General features: G+C 39.3%; 1 protein-coding gene across 2 annotated transcripts in view; it reads right to left on the bottom strand.

Moving 5' to 3' along the window:
- The window catches only part of RERG (RAS like estrogen regulated growth inhibitor), a 98,821-nt gene that overhangs the window by 5,741 nt on the left and 71,663 nt on the right, over nucleotides 1–21,417 (bottom strand). For both annotated transcript variants that reach the window (XM_064735308.1, XM_064735317.1), the window contains exons 3-4: nucleotides 13,695–13,751; nucleotides 72–145 (exon numbers count right to left, since the gene is read on the bottom strand). In XM_064735308.1, the coding sequence (XP_064591378.1) occupies nucleotides 72–145; nucleotides 13,695–13,751 (131 nt within the window). The remainder of the gene's footprint in view (nucleotides 1–71; nucleotides 146–13,694; nucleotides 13,752–21,417) is intronic.

Genomic DNA, 21,417 nt, shown 5'->3' with positions numbered 1-21,417 from the left:
ACCACAATTCCCTGCCCTGCTGCACAGCCCAGCCAAGGCACTGGGTAGCAGCAGCACAGGCACCCACGCACCTGGCCAGCTGTGTCTAGTATCTCCATGGAAACCACTTCATCATCAATGGTAGCTTGGTGACGGTACGTCGACTCTAAAATAAGAACACATGTTGTGAAACGTATTAGAAGAACGTAATTTCCTTTTTTTTTTTAATATCGTCCTCACAGATCTCCCAGCACAAGAGCAGACATGTGACGTGCAGTTTGGCTAAATTTTCTTTGCTGGAGCTCTTCCAGCCCTCCTGGAGCACACTCAAGTCCTATTTTCTGAAACAGCAGCACTTACCTCTCTCCATAGGACACAAAACCTTTCCTTTCCCATGGGTTAGACTGCAAAAGCCTGATGGATGCTCAGTCTGCATGCAGCAAAAAGGACAGTTTGCTGTGGCATAGAGCTCTGCAAAGCTGTGTCCCATTTTTCCTGCTTGCTCCCAGGAAAGGCTGCTACCTTTGGAAGACAATACCACAACTCTCAAGGCATCCAGCTCAACAGACTGCCACTGCATAGCTTGTTGATAAAAACCAGGATGGATTTATATATATATAGCAGATCAAGGAACCCAACCACTAAGCTCAGGCCTTATGCTGTGAAAAAATTACAGACCAGTTAGGTATGTTAGGAATGTGTGTTTTAAACATGCTGAAATCATCACATTCCCTTCTTCTAGCAAGGGATCAAGCAGTGATTTCCCTGTTTATAATTTATAAGGATAACCAGTGGGCATTCACCATTTACACTATGGAAAAATAGAAACCAATGACCCTATTTACTGTCCCAGGTTTTGGAACCAAGTAACTAATCAGAAAACTAATAACAAAGCAGCTTGTTTTATCTTAATAAGCTGATAAGCTAAATTTGATAGCATTTGACCTAAAATGTGGAAAACTGCCTGTGCTAACATTCAGATTTATTGCTGTTGCTAGCTCACAGATGTCCTATATCAAAAGACAAATATGAACGCTGTAAAAGTCTGGCCAGTGACTGTGAATGCTTTGCATTGTCAGAGACAGAATTCTTTCATTTGGTGTAAATCTCTTCAATAGGAACAAAGGGAGGACACTTATTTCTTTAACTTGAACTTCTGCAAGGGCTCGTGTTCTGTGAATGCCTGTTTTATTATTCTCTTAAGAATGTCACCTCCTCACAATCAGGAATGTTTCAGTGCTGCAAACAGTCTCTTCCCAAACCAAAAATGTCACTCCCTCCCTGTGCCACCTTAATTGCTTTAACAGCCCAGCTGTCTCCAATAGGGACAAATGGCCAATTTACTTGGGCAGATGGCAAGCAAGCTTGCTGTAGTGTTTCAGGCCATGAAGACTGGCTTGCTGAAAGGCTGTAAATATCTCTTCTGGATGGTTTTTCCAGGGTGTTGAAGGTGTTGCAGTCTCCCTTTGTGATTCTGAGGCTATGCCTACACAGCAGTGAGGTATGTCAGAGTCCCTTGGTGGAATGTCTTATCTGAGCCTTCCTCACACTCTCCTGGCTCAGCAATTCCCTCAGGGAATGCAGAAAGAGCAGGAAACTCTGCTTTGGTGTTAGAGCTGCACCTTCAACGAGTTATTTCAGTGCTGGGTAGGGATTCCCTGTGTAGTACTCCAAGCTGGAGGTTATTTAGGAACTTGTGCTCTGTTTCTTTGGGGTGAGGATGCTGTGCAGGGGAGATGGCTCTCTGAGTAAGCAGTGTGATTTTAGCTCCTTGCTTGCTGAGGCTTTGCAGTGCTCATTTGCCTTCAACCATCTGGTCCTGCTTGACAAGTGGCTGCTGAGAATTTTTCCACAGAAGCTGAGAAAATGCTCACCCAGCCATGACTGCATGATATCTGTGAAATGTCCTCAGGAGACAGGAGGGGATAGCCCATCCTATGAAATGTATTATAATAAATAAATAATAATATCATATTATAATATGTAATATATTATAGAAATATATTACATATATATTATACATATGAAATATATATTATATTTATATATAATATAATATATAATATATAATATATTAAGATAATTATATATTATATTATAATATATAATATTATAAAGTCATTTATAATAATATAATAAAAATATAATAAATTCTTGAGATTTATTCTCCCTACGAAATGTGAGCATAAATCTCAAGGAATAGGCTTTTGCTCACCATGCAAAAGCAGCATGAATCTTAAATGATACTCAGCTTCTCAAAATAGGACTCTAGCAGCACTTTGTGTTGCAAGTTTAACTTGCTTTGGCTGCTCACGTTGGAAAGGAATTTGATCTTGGATGAGTAGCACAGATTTAGGTCAGATTCATGTAAATAAATCTTCCTAAATGTGTGTCTGCTCCTGTGCTCAGGAATGTGTGGTAGCTGGGTGAATTTTAATGAGGAGTGTAAAACAGCTGGACGTTGAAAGCATTTTTGGTGTAATCACAGACATGGCTTCTCCTTCAAGGGAACAGAAAAATCTGAAGAATCTCGTTGTCTTGTAAATTATGAGCCTGAAGATGTGAGTTCCAAACCTGCTCATACTGATCCCATGGTACATCACAAAAACATTGCCTTGCTTTGGGATTTATTTGCATTATTTTCCTTGTGGCACTGCCTTTTCTTTTTTTTTTTTTCTTTTTTTTTTTCCTTTTCTTTTTTCCCCTTTTTCCCCCCTCTTTTCCTTTCCTTTTCCCCCTTTTTCCTTCCCTTTTCCCCCTTTTTTCCCTCCCCTTTCCCCTTTTTTCCCTTTTCTTTTTTCCCCTTTTCCCCCCTCTTTTTTCTTTCCTTTCCCCTCCTTTTTTCCATTTTTCCCCCCATTTTTTCTCCCCCATTTTTCCCCCTTTTTCCCTTTTTTTCCTTTTTCCCCTTTTTCCCCTTTTCCCCCCGCTCTTTTCCCCCTTTCCCCCCCCTTTTTTCCCTTTTTTCCACCCTTTTTTCCCCTTTTTCCCCTTTTTTTTTCTCCTTTCTTTTTCTTTTCCCCATTTTTTCCCTTTTTAAAATTTTTTCCCCTTTTTTTCTTTTTTATTTCCTTTTTTTGAGGCATGCAGCCAGAGAGTAACCACAGGGCTGGAGATAACTGCTGGACCCCTGACTGAACCAAAGCCCTGACATCACAGGTGTCTATGTCTCACCCTTGACTCCTATTAAGAGTTGATGAAATAAAATAGGTGCTGCTGGATACACCTTGTGTGAGCTCTCTCCTGGAATAAACTGCACCTCAAAAGTACTGGACAGAACAGAACTGCTCAGATTAATCCAGTATGATTAAGAAAATACAGGAAAAAACCTACTTTTGAAGGGAAAACTTTGAAGCCCATGATCCACAGACTGTCTATGGATGAAATACTCAGTCACAGCTTGTTCACATCACATCCTGGCACTACTGTGACATTTTAAACAGAGTTTTGGGCTATGAGTCTTGGCTGGTCATCTCTCAAACCTTTGTTTTGTCCAGGACTATCCTCTTTTTCTGAGTATATTCGTTCCTGAAAATTGTAGTTTGTAGGGAAAAACTGTGGAAATTAATTTCTAGATTTTCAGTTTAATTTGCAGTGATGTAAAAAGTGAACCAGCAATATATATTGGGATATGTCACAGCTCTAGAAGACAATATTTGCATGCAGGTGTTTCTTGGTTTTAGGAGTGGGTAAATCAGCTGAGATGGAGCAACTATAATTTACAGCCAATCTTAAGCCAGCCTGGGCTCTTGATTGCTTTTAAGTACAGAGGGATATGACCTCTCTTTCCATAAAGAATTTTAGTTTTTTTGTTTTTTTTTTGTCAAGAGAGGTTAGTAAAGCATTTTTATATGTCCTTGTTTTAAGAAACTTTGGTCTAATGGTGGTTTTCAGCCAGGTGGATCTGAGAAATGCAAGAGATCTGGAGAAAGACTTTTTGTGTCATGATTACATTAGAGTTTTCAGACCAAAAACCTCAGCTAATAGACATGAACTTTAAAATCATGGTTAAAGTCCTGTTGGATGGCAGTGTCTAAAAGACTAAAACTCCCCATAATTAGTTCTGTTAACAGAATAAATATTCTTGTTTATTGTTTGGGTGGTTTTGTTGGTACCTCACTACTTATTTAGAATCTTTGACACCCATCAGGTGCACCCTCTGTCACATTTGAGAACAGTGACTTTGACTACTGGGGAAAAAACACCCCAAAAAATTATTATTAACCCTGGTGTTGTTCTCCCAACCCTTCCTTTACCCAGCCTTGGTGAGGTCTGTCCCCCTCTGCATTTCTCTGCTGCTTCAGGAACTTTTCACATTTTAGAAAGCCTCTGTAAATTGAGTGTATCCTCCTGAAAGCCTCTCCTGCCTTTTTCCTTCCTCAACCCCAGGTTTTCTCAAAGCACAGTGGAATTTATTTTTCTTGCTTGCCTCTGGCTGTTACGTGTTCCCTCTGTTGTTTACCTTACAGGAGGGTTTTTATTTTGCCACCAGCAGTGGTTTTACAGTAAGTAAAAACACAGTACCACAGTATAATACAGTGCCTTGTGTATTCAGCACATATTTCTAATGCTAACCTCATAAACTCATGTGTCTCTCTATTCATTAATATCACAGACCCCCAAATTAGAAAAGTTGGGTTATTTATTAATAATACCATCAAACAAGATGCCATGAATGGCCATTGCATTGTTTTTATCATGTGTAAAAGGAGAAAAACTAGTAGAAATAATGATTTTGAATGGAAGCTTTGTGACTGGTAATTGGATTTGGACTCTTCAATGTTGAACTGTGCATGTGTAGCCCCAAGAGTCAGGAAATAGGGAAGGAAAAGCTCCAGGAGGTTGTACACTCTGTCACTGTCATATTTTCTGAAAAATGCCTTCACCAGGATTTCTTCTCCTGGGAAGCTGAGAAGCCTCAGAGAAAAAGGAAAACAAAATGATCTCATTTGCTTCTCCTGTGTTTTGCTGCTTAGGAATGTGGTTGGAGATTGTTTATCCAACATGTGAATTGTTGTTATTTAATGACCAATCACGGTCAGGCTGTGTTGGGACTCTGGAAGGAGTCATGAGTTTTTCATTAGTATCTTGTTAAACCTTCTGTCTGTATCCTTTCTCTATTCTTTAGTATAGTTTTAGTACAGTATTCTTTCATATAATATAATATAGATCATAAATATTACTCATGGGGGGAAAGGATGCTCCATGGAGCACAAGGACACATGCAACAAAAACCAGCTACTGTAGTGGGGAATATGGAGAACAAATCCAGGAGGAATGAGGCTTGATCAGGCTGCTGCTTAGTCAGCACTTTGGTTTTTATCACATTATCCTATTTATTATTAAATGGGAAGGTAGTAGATGGCCAGTGTTTACACTGACTATAAAGTTCTCATCTTAGTATGAAAGGTTCTGTTGCATCTCTAGAATTTCCTCTTTTTAGGTAGAACACATGAGTAATATAAACCTAGTCTAGATAAAAACAGTTTTTCTTGATGTGTTGATATTTTCAACAAATAATATTTTGGCCTTCAGACAAGAATTGTACAATAGTTTTCTTGAAGAGGACTCTAAAAACAATTAAAAATGTATTTGTTTGTTACCTCCTGCTTCATGCAAATAAGATTTTTCTGCTGCATGGGAAGAATGGGTTTCTTTTGGCAAGTGAAGTGGTGCTACTTTTCCTTTCCTATTGGTTCTGTCCTCATTCAAATTTTACTGGGAAAGGCAATGAAAATGTGGGCAGAACCTGGAACTGAGTTCCTCAAGGCATGCTATAACCAAACCAATAAAGCCAGAGCAGTGCTAACAGGTAGGGAGTGAGCTCAAAGGTTTAAACAGTTGTTGGTTGTTTTGGTCTGTTGGTTTATTTTGGTTTTCATTTAATTTTCTTGCCAATGCTTGGAAGGGATGTTGGTTCTTGGTAGGAAATACAACCCTGATAAATTTAAGCCTGATGAACTTAATGCCTTTCTGTCTGATTGCAGTAAGAACTCTCTGTTGGTGAAACTGAGCTTCACCTTACTTCTGACAACATAAATGAAAACTAACCAGCGAGAATTTTCTCACACCCAAAACAAGTAAAACAGAAAGCCTTCTCTCCTGAGGGAGCAGAGGCAAGCACTGGAAAATTCTGCCCATCTGGGAAACATCTCAGAATATGATGAGCAACAAAAGTAGGGGAGAAATATTTTGCAGCTGTAGCTATAGCAAAACAGCCACTGCCATTCCTGAGTTTTGCTGTCTGTTGAGCTACTGTAAAAAAGCAGTGTTTTTATTACTGGCATCAGGAATATCTTCATCTTGAGACTCATATGAAAGAAAACAAACCACATTTTCAGATAACTGCTTCCCATGTCATTGTAAGAATCCTCTGTTGCTGCTCTCAATTACAATTTCATCATTTCAAGACTTTGTTGAGACTTCTAGAAGCCAGAGTTGGTGTTTTAAGGTGCTTTAGGCCATATGAGCCCATTTCCTTAGAAACACCTCAGAGAAACTGGGAATTCTTTCATGGCTCATTGCTATAATACATTCAGCATCAATTCCTCCTGCTGAAGAACGAAGTAAAAATGATACAGCATATTAAATGTACATCAAGTTAAACAATGTTGCTGCTGTTTTGATGTAGGAAAACTATGATCACAGGAAGATGCCTAGGAAGGCAAAACTTAGACTGCTGAGGGCTGAATCCCTTAAGCACAGGGGCAGAAGGAATGAGTAATTTTGTCAATAAAAACCCAGGATGTGAATAGCTGGAGTCTGGCTTGAGAATAAGGCTGTTTCCCAGTGATTTATGAAGTGCCTACACATTTGTCATGGCAGTCCCTGAGGCACAGGCTGGCAGCCCTTCCTCCCAGCCCCAAATGTTGGTTACCATTACACCCCACAGGACCACATGTGTCATTGCCAGCCTGTGCTGGGACAAGCTGGAGTTGTCAGCACGGGTGTTGGGATGAAATGTGCAGAAAGTTCTTCAAGGTGTTGGCAGAACTCTCTGCCCTTCTGCTCACTGTAGAAAAATGTTTTTTTTCAAATTTTTTCAAATTTTCCATCATGAGCTTCTTGCAGACTGCACTGTCCTGTGGGGCAGCTGGAAGAGGAGAGACTGACAATCCTTTGAGGGCTGTCAGCCTTTCCACCCAGGGCTGGAGGGGCAGCAGTTAATGATTTATAAACACCTCCTTTACTCTGGGCTGCTCTGTTCAGAGCTCTGTTTGCTGTCTGGGCAGTTTCTCCCTCAGCTGTGCTGCTACAGGGTTTTTGTGCTGGAGAGAGGCAGTTAAACCTTCAGGAGTGTTAGGGCAAATTTGCTGAGTAAGCCACCAGTCAAGAGAACTGAAAATCCCACAGTGCACAAAGATAATGTTTCTTTAACTTGGGATCTGCAGCAGGGATGGCAATCCCAGGGATCAGGAGTTTGTGTTCACATGGTATTCCAGCTGTCCAGACAGTGTGTTAGCTGAATAAACCAGACAGCAAAGGCAATCCTGGAGAGCTCTATTTGGACCTGAGCTCTTTATCATGGCTTCAGGGGCACAGTTGTCCCAAAAAGATAGTTCTTGTATCTTCTCTTGATAGGATATATTATAATATATAATGAATTATCCTAAATCATATATAATTATTTCTATATTACAATATTATAATTATGTAAGAGTACATAATTATAATATAATTATAATTTATAATATTATAAATATATAATTAATTATAGTGATATTTATTTATACTAGGTGTATTATTTATATTTCTATTTTTTAAAAATAATAAATATAGAATTATACTAAATAAGGTATAATTATTTATATACTATAATATTATGATTATGTAATCTTGTATCACCACATATAATTATAATTATAATTTGTAATATTATATTGTATAAGTTTATTATATCTTAGAAATATATAATAAATTATAATAATTTTATTTGTTCATGTTTATATGAAATATACTGTTTATATTTATGTTTATTTAAAATAAGAAATATATTAAAAATTATACTAAATAACTGTACTTCTACTCTGCAGTGAGGACTTGATTCCCCCAGCTAAGCTGCTTCTGGTTCTCAACCATTTTGATGAAAGCCAGTTTGCATCTATTCCTGATATATTCCTACTTTTCTCTGGTGTTTATGTTATTCATAGAGACCTCTATTTATCCAGTGCAGAAAACAAACTCAGGCCAGCATTATTTGCTAGTTTTGCCATATTATTTATATCCAGTATGGGACCTCCACCCCTTCCTTGTGATTCCTGAATCTGCTTTGCTAACAGAACCCCCAGCTATAGATCAAGCAAACCTGCCCTTCTAATGTAAAAATAATCATCCTTGCAAGAAGTTTTCCAGTGGGAAAAGCCTCCTTGCCAGTGTAAATACCTTCACAAAGTCATTTCTGCTGTTCTTGCCACAGTGGTGTAATTTGCAAGTCTTGAGCTCGTCTGTAGGAGGTTTAGTTTTCTGCTCTGGGAGAATTCAGGGCTCTAAGAGAGGATTCTGTCTCCTTCCTTCAAGCAATTTTTACTACTTTGTCTCCTGTCTTTCTTGCTTTCCTGATGCCTACACATCTTACTCATGTTTGAGGGTCTCTTATGGGCTGTCTGCATGTTGCATTAGATAGGACTTTATAGAAACACTGTTCAAGCTTTTTATTCTGCCAGGGGAGAAAAAAGAGCGAACAAAAACTTGTAAAGAAATTGTGATATAGTCACAAGAAATACTCTGCAAAAATGTCACTGTTAATCTACTAGTCCTGACAAAATTATTTTTCTTAAAACCCCTATTTCTTATAGTTACCTCTACTTTAAAGTAGTGAAGAGTCTTCTCTCTATCCCTTTCAAATTAAATAAACTCCTTTGCTTTCTGTCTTTCTTTGCCTTCATGCACAGTCCTGTTCTACTGATCATCTGACAACAGAGTTTTCTTTTCAGAGGATTGCCAAAATCCTATGAAATGTGTGAATAGCAGGAGAAAGACATCTAGGGGCAGTGTGAGAAAGCCAAGGCACTTTTAGAAAGGTCAGCAAAAATTTCATCTCCTTGTTTGCTGATAGAAGTAGATTTTTGTGTCAAATCCAGGTTTTGCTTGGTGTTTCTGCGTGCCTTTGGTGAGTGTCCTAAATGTGAGTATCAGTTACTCCAAGGATTTGCAATCCTTCTGTAAGATGAAGGATTTTGTAGGTGAGACACAGAGGCAGAGCCTGCAGACAACAAATCAGATACAGGATCAAGAAAAGAACTGAGGATAAATAAAACCTGGGGTTTTATTTGTTTGAGGCTTTTTCCTATATTGCAAAAACTGATTTTTAGGTCCTTGAGCCTCAGGAACCTCCTGATTCTCCCAACTATACTTAAAAATGCTAATCCAAAACAAATGACAAAACACAGTTCATCACACACTCCTCTTTTGGGTTGTTTTGGGGTTTTCCTTTGATTTTTTTCCCTTCCAGTTCTTGGATACCCCAGTTCTGTTTCTAGTAAAGCAAATCTTTCAGGTTTTGGTGGAGCAACAAATGTGCTCACAGAGAAATGCTGCAAAATTATTTTTAAAAGTGCTCAGCCATAGCAATGATGAATTTTTTTCTTTCATCATTTGATCCAGGAGATTCTCCCTGCATGCCATGGCTTATGGAGGCAGGAAATTTGCTGCTGTCCATGAAGTTCTCTGCAGGTCCCCCTCATCTGTCTGCTGCTGTGATGGCTCTTTGGGCTTTCTCCTCCTTTTTTTTTGCCTCCCAGGAAAAAAATTAATTTAGCAGATTCCTTGATTACTCTGATTCAGCATCTGAAATTGTAAAATCAATTAAATATCAAAATGAACCACAATATCTCAATTTTTGAGCTCAGGTGAAGCTCACCATAAATTCTGGGCACTGCCAGTAGCTCCTGGGGGGAATTGCTGAGATGAAGACTCAAAAATTGTTATTGCAATTTACTGGGATGGGGAGCAGCTATTCCCTGCTGAAATCCCTGACAATTATGGGGTCAAGCCCTTGAGTTACTGAGGTCCATGAGAGTCCCACATTCATGACAAGAGTGTGACTTCACTGGTGTCCTACTCAGGCCAAGTATTTTGAGGCCTTCTAACATCACACTGAGCTTGTTTATATGTTTTTCAAGTTCTGTTCTATTTAAAAACATGTAAACATGAATGAATTTTGGTGAAATCCATGTGGGAATCCAATCCCCTTTCTCAGTGCATATTTACCTAGCTAAAGAAGACTAGTTTAGTGCTGAATTATTCATGTATTTAATATTTTAGAAAACAGGTGCATGTATTTTTTAAAACGTGCTATTTCAGCCCATTCCTACATAGAGCTCTTTCACCTATTTCTGTTGATAGTGTGAGATAGCTGCAATTTTCTGTAAATGAAGATGGATGTGGAAACCCATTCACCTTGATAATGCCAGGCAGGAATTTACCTCGAGGAATTTAGCACCTTTTGGAAAAGCAAACAAAATCCCCGTGCCAAGGTGGTGACAGTGAGTTGCCATTTAAACAGAAGTACTGGACAAGTCAAGGCTGGTGGTTAACACTCCCCAGAAAATGACCTTTGCTGAGGTTGCTGCCCTTTGGCTGAGAACAGTTAAATAAAAAGCAGAGTGAGATGTACTTTTGGTGAAGATGCAGTGCTTGCACAGATCCAACATCTACACAAAAGTGGCAGAGCTGCAGAGCCCTGACTTCAGCAGCAGCTCTGTTCTCCAAAGCTTGCAGGGCTCACTGATGTTCCTCCTGCCAGAAAATGTTATTTTGTGGTTGGTAATTTGGCTTCTGGTGCTACAGCATTCTGTCCAGGTGCTGCTAAAAATATGGCCCTTCATTTTCTTCTGGCAGGTTAGAAGAGTAAGGAATATTTATAAGGTGCGTTTTTCCCTTTCCAGTTAAAATGTGCCACCCTTGAATAAAAAGAGGAATAGTTTGGGGTTTTTTTTACTACGACGCTTACTTTAGGTTAATGTTGATTTTTCATCAGGCCTTGAACAGCTTGGTGAAAGCTTTCCTAAAAATAGGAATTATCTGGAGATTGCTTGCATCAGAGGGCTAATGGGTGGTTGAAAGCTTGACATAAGAAATAAACTGGAAATTTGATGTTCTTGTCTCAGCCCCAGTGATTTTTGGCAAAACCTCCCATTGCTTAGTAGCTGGATGGTTTGCATCTGTTTTACTCCTGTCCTGTTGGAATAGCTTGACAAAGCTGCTTATTTCTCCCTGTAGAGGAAATTACCCTCACTGACACAACTTTAATTTTTTATACTGATTGAGCATGATATCCCTCTTTCCACAGAACTGCCTGCCCATGACTGCTGAGAAGAAATTAATTTATTCTGCTGGAACTTCTCAGTGAATTCAGATGTTTGCAGGTAAGTGGACACCAAACCACTGCAGAATGACAATGCTAAAAGGCAGAAATGCATTTTTTTTTCAGGCACTGGTTTTCAAAGCTTTTCAAGGTACAGTTTCTTTCTCACTGATCTCTGAAGGCCTAAATAGTGGTTACAATTTTAAGATTATTTCTCATCTCTAACAGTTCAGAACCCTTTTTGAATCCCATTGTGATCTGTAGTTTGAAAAAATAATATTTTACAAAACAATCTCCTGGTGAGCAGCTTCCACCAGAGATTACTGTGATTAAGGAATAACTCCTTGACAATAGTTTATTAGTTTTTGAATTTCTCAAACCTTTCCCTCAGAGCAACCTAGAGAGCTGAGCATCACAATGACTGTAATACATAATTTAAGCTATTATTCTCTAGACTGAATGGTGATGTAGAATTCAGTAAGTCAGAAGAGATTTAATTTTTTAGTTTATTGCTGCCTGCACGAAAGCTTTCCTTGCTGCAAAGAGAAGACAATTAGATTCCTGAGGGGCACAGTAATTTGCAATTGTATTCATTTGTAAAACAGAAACAAATGTCAAGCCTTGTACAGCAAAAAGGGCATGGGGCCCTCATAATGGGGCAAAAAAAAATAAGCCTTGTAGCTTGCTAATAACTTCATTTGTGTGCTTAAACAAGGCAAAAAGGATGATTCTGCATGCAGTGGCCCTGTAAGAAATTGATGAACTTGAACTACACTGATAGAGAAGGCTTTTTACGCCTCTTGTCAAGTTTTTAGAATGATGTACTGGTGGTAGAAAAGTGAAGTACTAACACTAATAATGCCAAAGGAACATTCTATTGAACATTCCACTGTGCAGCACAAGGCAGGTGACACATAATTCACTGAGGGCTGCATTGATAGTAGCAGATAAAAGAATGTATTTGAGTTCAGGTTGTGCTGAGATTTATTTTCCCAAGATGGGAGTTTTGATATCTGTTATCTCTCCCTTTGATATCTGTTATCTCTCCATTTTGCCAAACAAAAATCCTGGATACTTGCTTTTTACAAAGGGCTGCCTGGGTTCTGTAATAGAATATATTAAACTTCATTTCTGCTGTGCAATTTTATGGCATTTTCTATTTCCTTAACGAAACCTGTTAAGGAAAGAACTTTAATAAAGAACTTGATGTTTAACTATATAATCTGTGTTGGAACCTGCAAGGAAATGTTAGAAGGGAGAGAGGAACAAATTGTTGGAGAAAAGAGAACTTTCCAGCCCTTTACTTTGTGTGTGAATTACTAAGTTCTGAGGTATTGAAGGCAGCTTCTAAGAAGTGAGTGCCTTGTCTTGGACTTCTTGGCTTGGATCTGCAGAGCATTTAAATATATGCTAATTTAAGAAATAGTAAAAAACTGACCTTGGCACAAGTTTTAAGTGAAGCCTCTAATTCAGGGCAACTTTTTGATGGGTTTTTTGAAATATCTGAGCCAGCTTCATGAAAATGCCAGACCCAACAGAGCTAAGTGGGAGCGGTGGAAGGGACATGTGGATGCCCCTATCTGGTCATCCAAAAATTAAGACACAATATATATGTTTGAAAAAGAGCAAAAAAGTTACCTGAGTCTAGGCAGACTGACTGTAAAACCTGGTTTTGGCCACAAATTTTTAAGATCTCTCTCCCAGGATACAGATCTGTATCCCAATATCTTCTTCTCAAGCAGAAGACATTTGGGTTATTCCAAAGGAGAAAACTGGTATCACACTAAATGATTGGAAAAGTTTAATGCTGAAGCAATTTGTTTCAATGGCACAATTCCCCTGGATTTTTGAGTGAGCAGAAATGTGCTTCATACACTAACTCAGCCTTTGTCTGGTGCTGCTGCATCTCTATTCTGCCATCTTAGCCAACAATTTGTTCCATTAGAGAAGTTTTTTTGCAGCAGATTTAGAGGCTGACTGAGGCTTGGAATTTTAGCTCTCTGATTCCATTGCTTTAGCCATGCCATTCCAGGACACAGCTGTCACCATCACATTTTCTGAAAAACCCCTTTGCCTAGGATTTCTCACCTGGGAAGCTGAGAAGCCTCAGAGAAAAAGGAAAACAATAATTATCTTATTGCTTCTCCTGTGTTTTGCTGCTTAGGAATGTGTTTGGACATTGTTTACCAACAGGTGATTGTTTCACTGGTTTCATGTGAATTGTTTTGACTCAATGGCCAATCAGGGCCAAGCTGTGTTGGGACTCTTGAAGGAGTCATGAGTTTTCATTATTATCTTTTTAGCCTTCTGTAAGTGTTCTTTTAGTATTCTTTAGTTAAGCATAGTATTATTTTATATATCATAGTCGAATAAAATAATAAATTAGCCTTCTAAGAACACAACCACCTACCCAGTGTTGGGTCGTACTCCCAGATGAACCGCTTGGTCAGGAACCGCACCACGAGAGCTGCAGGGACAAAGAGATTTCGGGTCAGAAGGGCAAGGCATCAACTCAACAGATTGTTCTAAAGCTTTCCCAGCAAAGTTTTCTATGTGAGTGGACAGGTAGCAGGTCCCCTGAGATGTCAGCAGGAGTCAGGGTTGCTTATTGGGGCACTTGAAAACTTTTCGCTGTTTGTGGCCTATTTCATGCTTTTGGATAGCAGCAACAGAACAACTCAAAACAAACAAACCAAAAACTTTTTACAACATTAAAGCCACTGCTTTGGATGCTTTAGGTATCCTATAACCAGTGGGGAAAATGTTGGTGGTTTTAGAAGCAGCTTTGACACTTCAAAATGAGGGGTTGATCAAAATAACTTTATTCTTGAAAACTTGCCTTTGGATTGTAAACCTTCTAAGGCAGAAATAACTGGCTAAATAGCTTCCTTCTCTGTTTTGGCATGCCTTCCTTGTAACAGTTTAATTCCCACATTTTGCTACTTGAACAGATTAAATATTTCAAACCAATGGTCAGCACATGCTATTAATCAATTTGCAGAAATAGAAAAACAAGTTTTGATTTTGGAGCACTGGACAGGTAGTACTTAGTTTCAGCTTATAGGGTAAGATCTTGCTACTTATATTCTTGTATTTAAGTTTTTCTATCCCTCCAAACCCTTTAAAAACAACTTATATAGATTTGGATTATTCTTGAATTTAGAACCAACAATGCTTTGAATTTCTAGTGATGCAAATAAATCATTTACCCCTGCAAACCATCCAAAATCCTTTCTGCAAATCACTACACAAGCTAAGAGTGCAGCAATTACAGCTACAGGAAAACTTTTTCTTGTCATCAGACCCGTATGATTGTTCCCTCTTTTGGTTGCAGGTGGACAGTAAATCCCAGTTCTGATCCTTTTCAAAACTGAAGCCAGGAGAATGCCCTCCATCCCACACTTCTATGCCCAACAGTAGGATAAGGAAAGAGTCTACAGAATAAATCTGATGAATTAAAATTTGCTTAATCAGACAATCAGAGTATTAGCTGTAAGAAGATTAATATACCTCCTCATACTTGGAGGGGTAATAAGAAGCTGATCCTTAGGAAATGAGATCACCACACAAGAAGCAATTTGAAGTTGGTGTTATTTTAAGTTTCTGTTTTCCTTAGGAAATCTTATTTTGATTTTTTTTGCTTATGTTTTGCTGAAATGCTGTCCTTGTTCCTCAGAGTAGATGTGGCAATTCTTAGTCAAAGTAACTTTTCAAGTCATGGTCCTTAACCTGAATTCCATAAGAAAACAAAAACAAGATGACTTCTTTGCAGCTGATTTCCCATCCATGGTAATGTTCCACCAGGATTTTTTTTTATGTACTTATTATCATAGCTGGAATAGCTCAAGCATCTTGTTGCTTTGAAAGTTTGGTCATGATTCTTCTCTAATTGCTGCTAATAATTCTCTCTTATTAGCTTCTTTGTCAAAGACAGCTTTAAAAACAGATTAAGAAATTTTAAACAGATTTAGAATTACTTAAAACATATTTTAAAAATCAAACAGATTTTAAAATTTATTTTAAAAATTTAAAGATTTTAAAGATGTTTTCACAGCCATTCTCTGAAGGAGAAGCAGTGATGAGCTACCTGTGTGGCAGAGCCTGTGCCTGGACCTGGAGAAGCTAATGAAGAAAGAGTAAAGGTAGAAGAACCTGTCCAACTGTTCTTATACTTAAATATGGTCCCTCTATTTATGATAACCTTGTACTTGTAGATGGAAATTGCTGCAGAGGAGAGTGGAAATGATGGAGGGGATTGGAAGTTTGTCAAGCATGACTAAAATCACAGAGAGAGCTTGAAGGGAAAGAGGAAAAAGAGCTGATTTTGGAGGTGCCCAAATATAAGAGATTAAAAGGTGACAAGCCATAAGAAGCAGAACTGGGCTGGAGGTGCTGAGATGAGCCTGGGAGGAGAAACCCAGGTTACATAAAACCCCAGGGTACACAATAACCCACAGTTATCACACAGCATGAAATGGTGCAGGTGTGCAGCGCTGCAGAGGTGAAGAATCAGAGATCACACGTGTAAGCTCTGCTGAGGAGGGGGAAGCTAGGCTGTATTTATCTCCAGCACATGCAGATACATAAACAATGACATGTTTAGGAGGGTGCAGAACTAAAGAACGAGGGGTGGGAGGTGGCTGCCATGCACGGTCAGCCAGCAATCAGCCTCTCTGCTGGCAGACCTCAGAGGGGAACACAGAAAGCACAGTGAGCTGCTTGCTGGACACTGTTGCCAATACAGTATTTTTATAAGTATTTTCCTTTTCTTTGGGCCTAGTGAAGGGAAGAAAATGCCCCCTTATCACAACCCCAGCTCCAGAACCATGTGCTCTGTGTCTGTTTTGGGGCACCTTGGGGCTGTGCAGGGCAGCTCCTCCAAGCTGGCTCTGCTCAACCTCTCTCCTTCTGATCCAGTCAAATTCCTTCAAAATGCTGCTGCTCTTTGTCATGGCAGTGGTCACAGCACATCCTATAAAGCTTTTCCCTTCCACACATTTTTATGAGGCTGAAGATTAGCAGCTAGCTGCATTTCACAGATGGGGAGCGTGAGAGGCTCTTGATCCAGAGCCTGTTCTGTTTATAAGTATTTCAGACCATGTTGGATGGGAAATATCTTCACTTTTGCCTCATTAGAGGTGCTCAGCAGATGGGCTTTGACATCCAGTGGGGTATTAAAGCAATGTATGGGGCTTTGCTGCCTGATTTGACTGGAAATAGACAATGAAAGAAGAGCTGGGAAGGGCATCCAAGTGCTTGGGCTGTGAGTTGGAGTCCAACTTGCTGGCTGGTGCCTCCTGCCCCAGCAATGATCCCCTGGAGCAGGGGTATTGCTGGAGCCAGGCTGTTTGTGTTGAGCTCACTCACTGCCAGATTACATCACTTTGCTGTAAAATAGCTCTGCCAGCAGAAGAATCAGGAGTGAGGACATCAGCAATTCACTAGGCTTGGAGCTGGAGCAGTCAGATTGCTGCTGCTGGCTTAAATGATGCTTTGGGCAAAATAACAAAATCCTCCCCATGTCTTTAGTAATGTTGCATAAAAGATGAGTTGAGATGGGCATTACTTCCCTCTCACCTTAGCAAAGGTGTACTGTTTGACGAGTTAGTTTTACTCTAATACTGAGCCAAAAATAACCCAACAGACTAAAGAAAACCAATCCAAATGCTGGGTTTTGATTCAAAATAACACTGAGACCAAGACTGTCTGACACACATTACTTTCTGATTAAATTAAGTGCCTAATTCCAATATTCATATTAAAATGGCCATTTCCAGTGCTCATCCTCAAATTCATTTTGAAGCAGCCCCGGCTCAGATTGATGCAGTAGTTAACAGGAGTGAATTTCATGGCTCTCCACTACTCCAGGCTCTTCCCTGAACACTTAGAGCTTGTGAAACACAAGAACTTGCAGGCTGGGAAGGAAAGAATCTCCCACAAGCGGCCTTGTGGGTTCCTGCTGTGCTGTTTGGAGACATGGCCATCACCAAGGGGAGCTGATGTAACGTCCCAGCAAAGGAAGAACAGACTCATGTCTCCTCCTGCCTTCCCTGACACCCTCACTTCCAACTCAGCTGTTTTATACAGGGCATAAATTAGGGTAGGACTTGGCACAGGACTTTCATTCACTCATGTTTAAAACTTCTGCCTTAGAAGTTATTCTTGGAGAAGAATCATGACAATCTGTCAAATGCATTTGCAGTGCAGCTCCACTGAAGACAATGAAGCTATACCAGGATTTAACATGGCATATAAACCAAGGTTATCAACCACATAATTAATCAATTTCTTTCAAACTTGTGTGGCTGAGTCCCTTGCTCAGCTTTAAAAATCCCATTCCATATATTTTGGGACTTTTTTTGTGTGTGTGTGATATTTTGCATCTTGCTTTAGATCTTTGTTTGGATTTAGTAACATATAAACGCTCTAGCTAAATTTACAATCTGTCTGAACACATATCTCTGTGGATTTGGTATCATTCCAGCTAATACAAGCTGAGTTTTTTGGGGAAGAAAGGAAGCAGGGTTTTATTTGAAAAACAACCCCCTTCCCAAAAAGTTACAGAGTTCAAAGTTATTCTAAGAAAAATAACAGTTTTCCACAGTGAAATAACTGTATGATGACTCTTTTATGCCATGAGAATTTTCAGCTATAAAAATGGTCTGAAAGTAGTCCCATTATTTAACTTATCAACAAGTCCATTCCTGGTGCCATGATGATGTGTCATCTGTAAACCACACTTGGCAGGAGACACCAGAGTGGTTAAAACCAAAGGTTAGAGTGATCAAAAGGCACTTTCAGAAATGAAGTATTTCACTGTTTCTTAAAATATATATTTTTTTTTGGAGAGTTCATCCCCCATTCACCTTCTCAGAGGCCCTTTGGGTATTGGAATTTCAGCCCCCCTGGAAGATGGGGTGAGTTCCTGCAGGATGGCAGTGCTCTGGATTCTGGTAGATGATGTTCTGCCTCCTTAAACAGTTTTCTGTCCACCTTCAGGAAATAATGGTTTGTTTCAAAGGCAAAACCATGAGGATTTAATTTGCTTCTGGAAGTGCAGGTCCTCTGGGGGTGTCTGTGTGTGGGGGAAAGTGTGAACTTATAATGCAGAGTCCTTTTCTGATGCATCAGGGATGGATGTCAGCATGCACTCATTGCCTTGCTCTGCATCCGTGGGCCTGAGTTTGACTCAGCTCTGATGGGATCTCTGTGATGTGGGGATGTGAGGGCTGGGTGAGACACCAACAGCAGCACCTCTCTGCCTCCTCCCTCGGTTTGCTCACCGTGGCCACTTCTGATGTTGGGAACTGCTGCAGTAAACTAGAATTTTCCTACAGTAAATCTAATGGAGCAAAGCAAGATCAGTGAGAAAAATAATGGAGAATTCAATGAAGCATAAAAATGTTTTGTTCTACACTGCCTTGCTGTTTCAAACTCTGCATGTTTTAGGCGTTTTTAAGTCACTATCTCGAGCAGTGAGCTGTTCAGAAAAATTCCTGTTTATGATAATTTTTTCTTTAACAGCACAGGGAGGTCCTCCAGTGACTGCCAATGTAAGTTCAAAAGTTTGTATACTTTAATATCTAAAGATCAATTAAACATAAATACCAAATGTATATATTCTTATATATACCACATAGCAATTTATGTGCAACAGTGCGTGTGTATATACAGGTGTATATATACAGTGCTATAGCAAATACAGCCAGGATTGAACAGCTGTGGCATGAAATGTGCTGCCTTTGCCTTTCAGGAGGTTTCACTGTGTAATGCAAGCCTTTTTCTTCAGTGGTGACGGAAAAGGCTTCAGTTCTGTGGATTCAACCAGCAAGAGTGGTTCAAATGTCTTTTTGTTCTGGTGGAATATAAAAGGACTGGAATACCTGTCTCGAATATCTCAATTCCCACTTGATCATGGTTGAAACCACCAATCCACATTCAAGTATTTCAAAACCACTAATAAGCTTTCAAATGTACAATATTAAGTGCTGCAGATTGGATTTATCTTTGCAGTGAAAACGATTTTACGTGCAGAATGTGATGCAGCAGAACTCCAAAGGCTGTTTCAGATAATAATTCAGCAGGTTGTCCAATTAGATGTCAATAATTGACCTTCTTTTCACGAGTTGTTTGGAGAGAATATCCTACTGTGGAAGAGACAAAGAGCACACTCCTGCTCAGCTCTGCTTTTTTGCAGTCTCCATCAGGTCATTCATGTTCCAGCCTGAGTAAATGTCAGTGTATTTCATGCTACTGTCACTTTTCAATTTCTGCTACAAGGTTTTGGGGAACATTTCTTCTGTTAGTGGCAATTTCCATCCATCTCAGATGTAATTGCATTTTGCTTCTGTGGGAAATATGTGACTTTAGGAACTTCTGAGTGGAAAGAGCCTGGGGAAAAATAACCTGTTTCAGGGAGTTGATCTGAAATTCTGGAAGTCCATGGCACAGTGTATTTACATATTGATCTCAGCTGTCTTCATAGGGGACTGAGCATCTTTGTATGCTCCTCTGGATAGTTCACCCTGACTTTTTTACTGATTAGTAGTCATTCATCCCATCCTCACTGAACAGGAGGATTTTTGTTGTAGTGTTCTCCTCTCTGCTTTCAGTGCTCAAGGTATTTTTTCATAAAGGTTGCTGCATATGGAACTCAAGCAGGATGCTTAATTTACATTACATTACTCCATTCCATAACATATAATTTTAGATTAAGGTTGTTTATTTCACATGAGTGTTTATTGCACTCATGTGAAAGATAAGTTATCAGACCGGTGTGTTGAATGGTTTTGATCATTTTAGGGTAATATCCACACTTGTATAATTTCTCTCTCCTGACTTCATTGTGTAACTTGTTCTGTCACCCCATTTGTGAAACCTGAACTTTCTGGTGTGCTATTACTAACACACATGTGTTGGAACCCTGGTCACAGAGAGTTTCAGACTTTCTGTGCTGAAAAGCACTGACCCCCAAGAGAGCACTGCATTTGACCTAAAGGTGTGGAGAAAACTTCCAAAATTGAATGATAAAACTAAGATTATAAGCCTGAAGTTTGAATAGAAGTGTGTAATATCATATAGTAGAAAACTTAAAGTTTTAAAATATAGTAATATATTTAAAACAAGATAAAAAATGTAAAACAGAAGTTAATCCTTCTTCTCTACCTTCTTCATAAATTTAAGTAGCATTGTGTAATTGCATAAAAATCCAAATTATCAATCACAAGTAGTTAGTTATTAATTTAAAAGTAAAAATAATTGAAGTGTAATTTCTTAATTAGACAATTTATCCTTAAAAACACTTATAAAGAGAAAAATACAACTCCATTTTTTAATTTGTTAAAGCACTGTAAAACACTTAAAAAAAATTATAATAGAGAGTGGCCATAAACACGTGGCCAGTGCTGAGGTGGGGGATTTGTTTTGTGGTGATTTTTTTGTATTGGGGGTGATATTGTTTTTTTGTGGGTTTTTTTCTTCATTTGGTTTGCTTTGGTTTTCTTTTGGGGTTTTTTGTTCGTTTTTTGGGGTTTTTTAAATTTTTTTTTTGCTTTCGTTATTTTTTGTTTTGGGGTTGTTTATTTTTCTGGGAGAGTGGGTTTTTGTTGGTTTTTGGGGATTTTTTTGGGGTTTTTTTTGTGGTTTTTTTTTTTTGAGTTAGTTTTTTTGGTGGGAGAATGGGTTTTTGTTGGGTTTTATTTTTGTTTTTTTAGGGTCTCTTCCAGCTTTTGGTCTGATCTCTGCTCTCTTCCCTCTCCCATGCTCAGAAGCCAAGAGACGAGTAAGAAGAACAGGAATAAAGGGGAGAGAGGTGAATTTATTCCCTTCTTAGTGCACACATCTGGGGAGGGCTGCAGGGACTAGGAGAGAGGGGACAGGGTCTCATGCACCAAAGAGATGAAGAAATTTTTCCAACAAAGTTTAAAGAGAGTTTTTTGTGAGCCCTTGGCCAGGGAAGGGACTGGTGAGCAGGGCCCAGCTGCTCTGTGAGAGCATCCTGGCTGCCAGCACCAACCTGGCCACAAATCCCAGCCCTGCCCAGGGGAAAACTGCTCCTCAGGAACTCCAGGAACCAACCTGCCTCCTCCTGGGGTTAGGGCTTGATAGTTCTGAGGGCTGGAGTTCCAACATCT

Source organism: Zonotrichia leucophrys, chromosome 1A, assembly GCF_028769735.1.
Source record: "Zonotrichia leucophrys gambelii isolate GWCS_2022_RI chromosome 1A, RI_Zleu_2.0, whole genome shotgun sequence".
Classification (NCBI taxonomy): domain Eukaryota; kingdom Metazoa; phylum Chordata; class Aves; order Passeriformes; family Passerellidae; genus Zonotrichia; species Zonotrichia leucophrys.
Note: the sequence above shows the minus strand (reverse complement) of the source record. Positions and strands in the feature narration are given on the sequence as shown.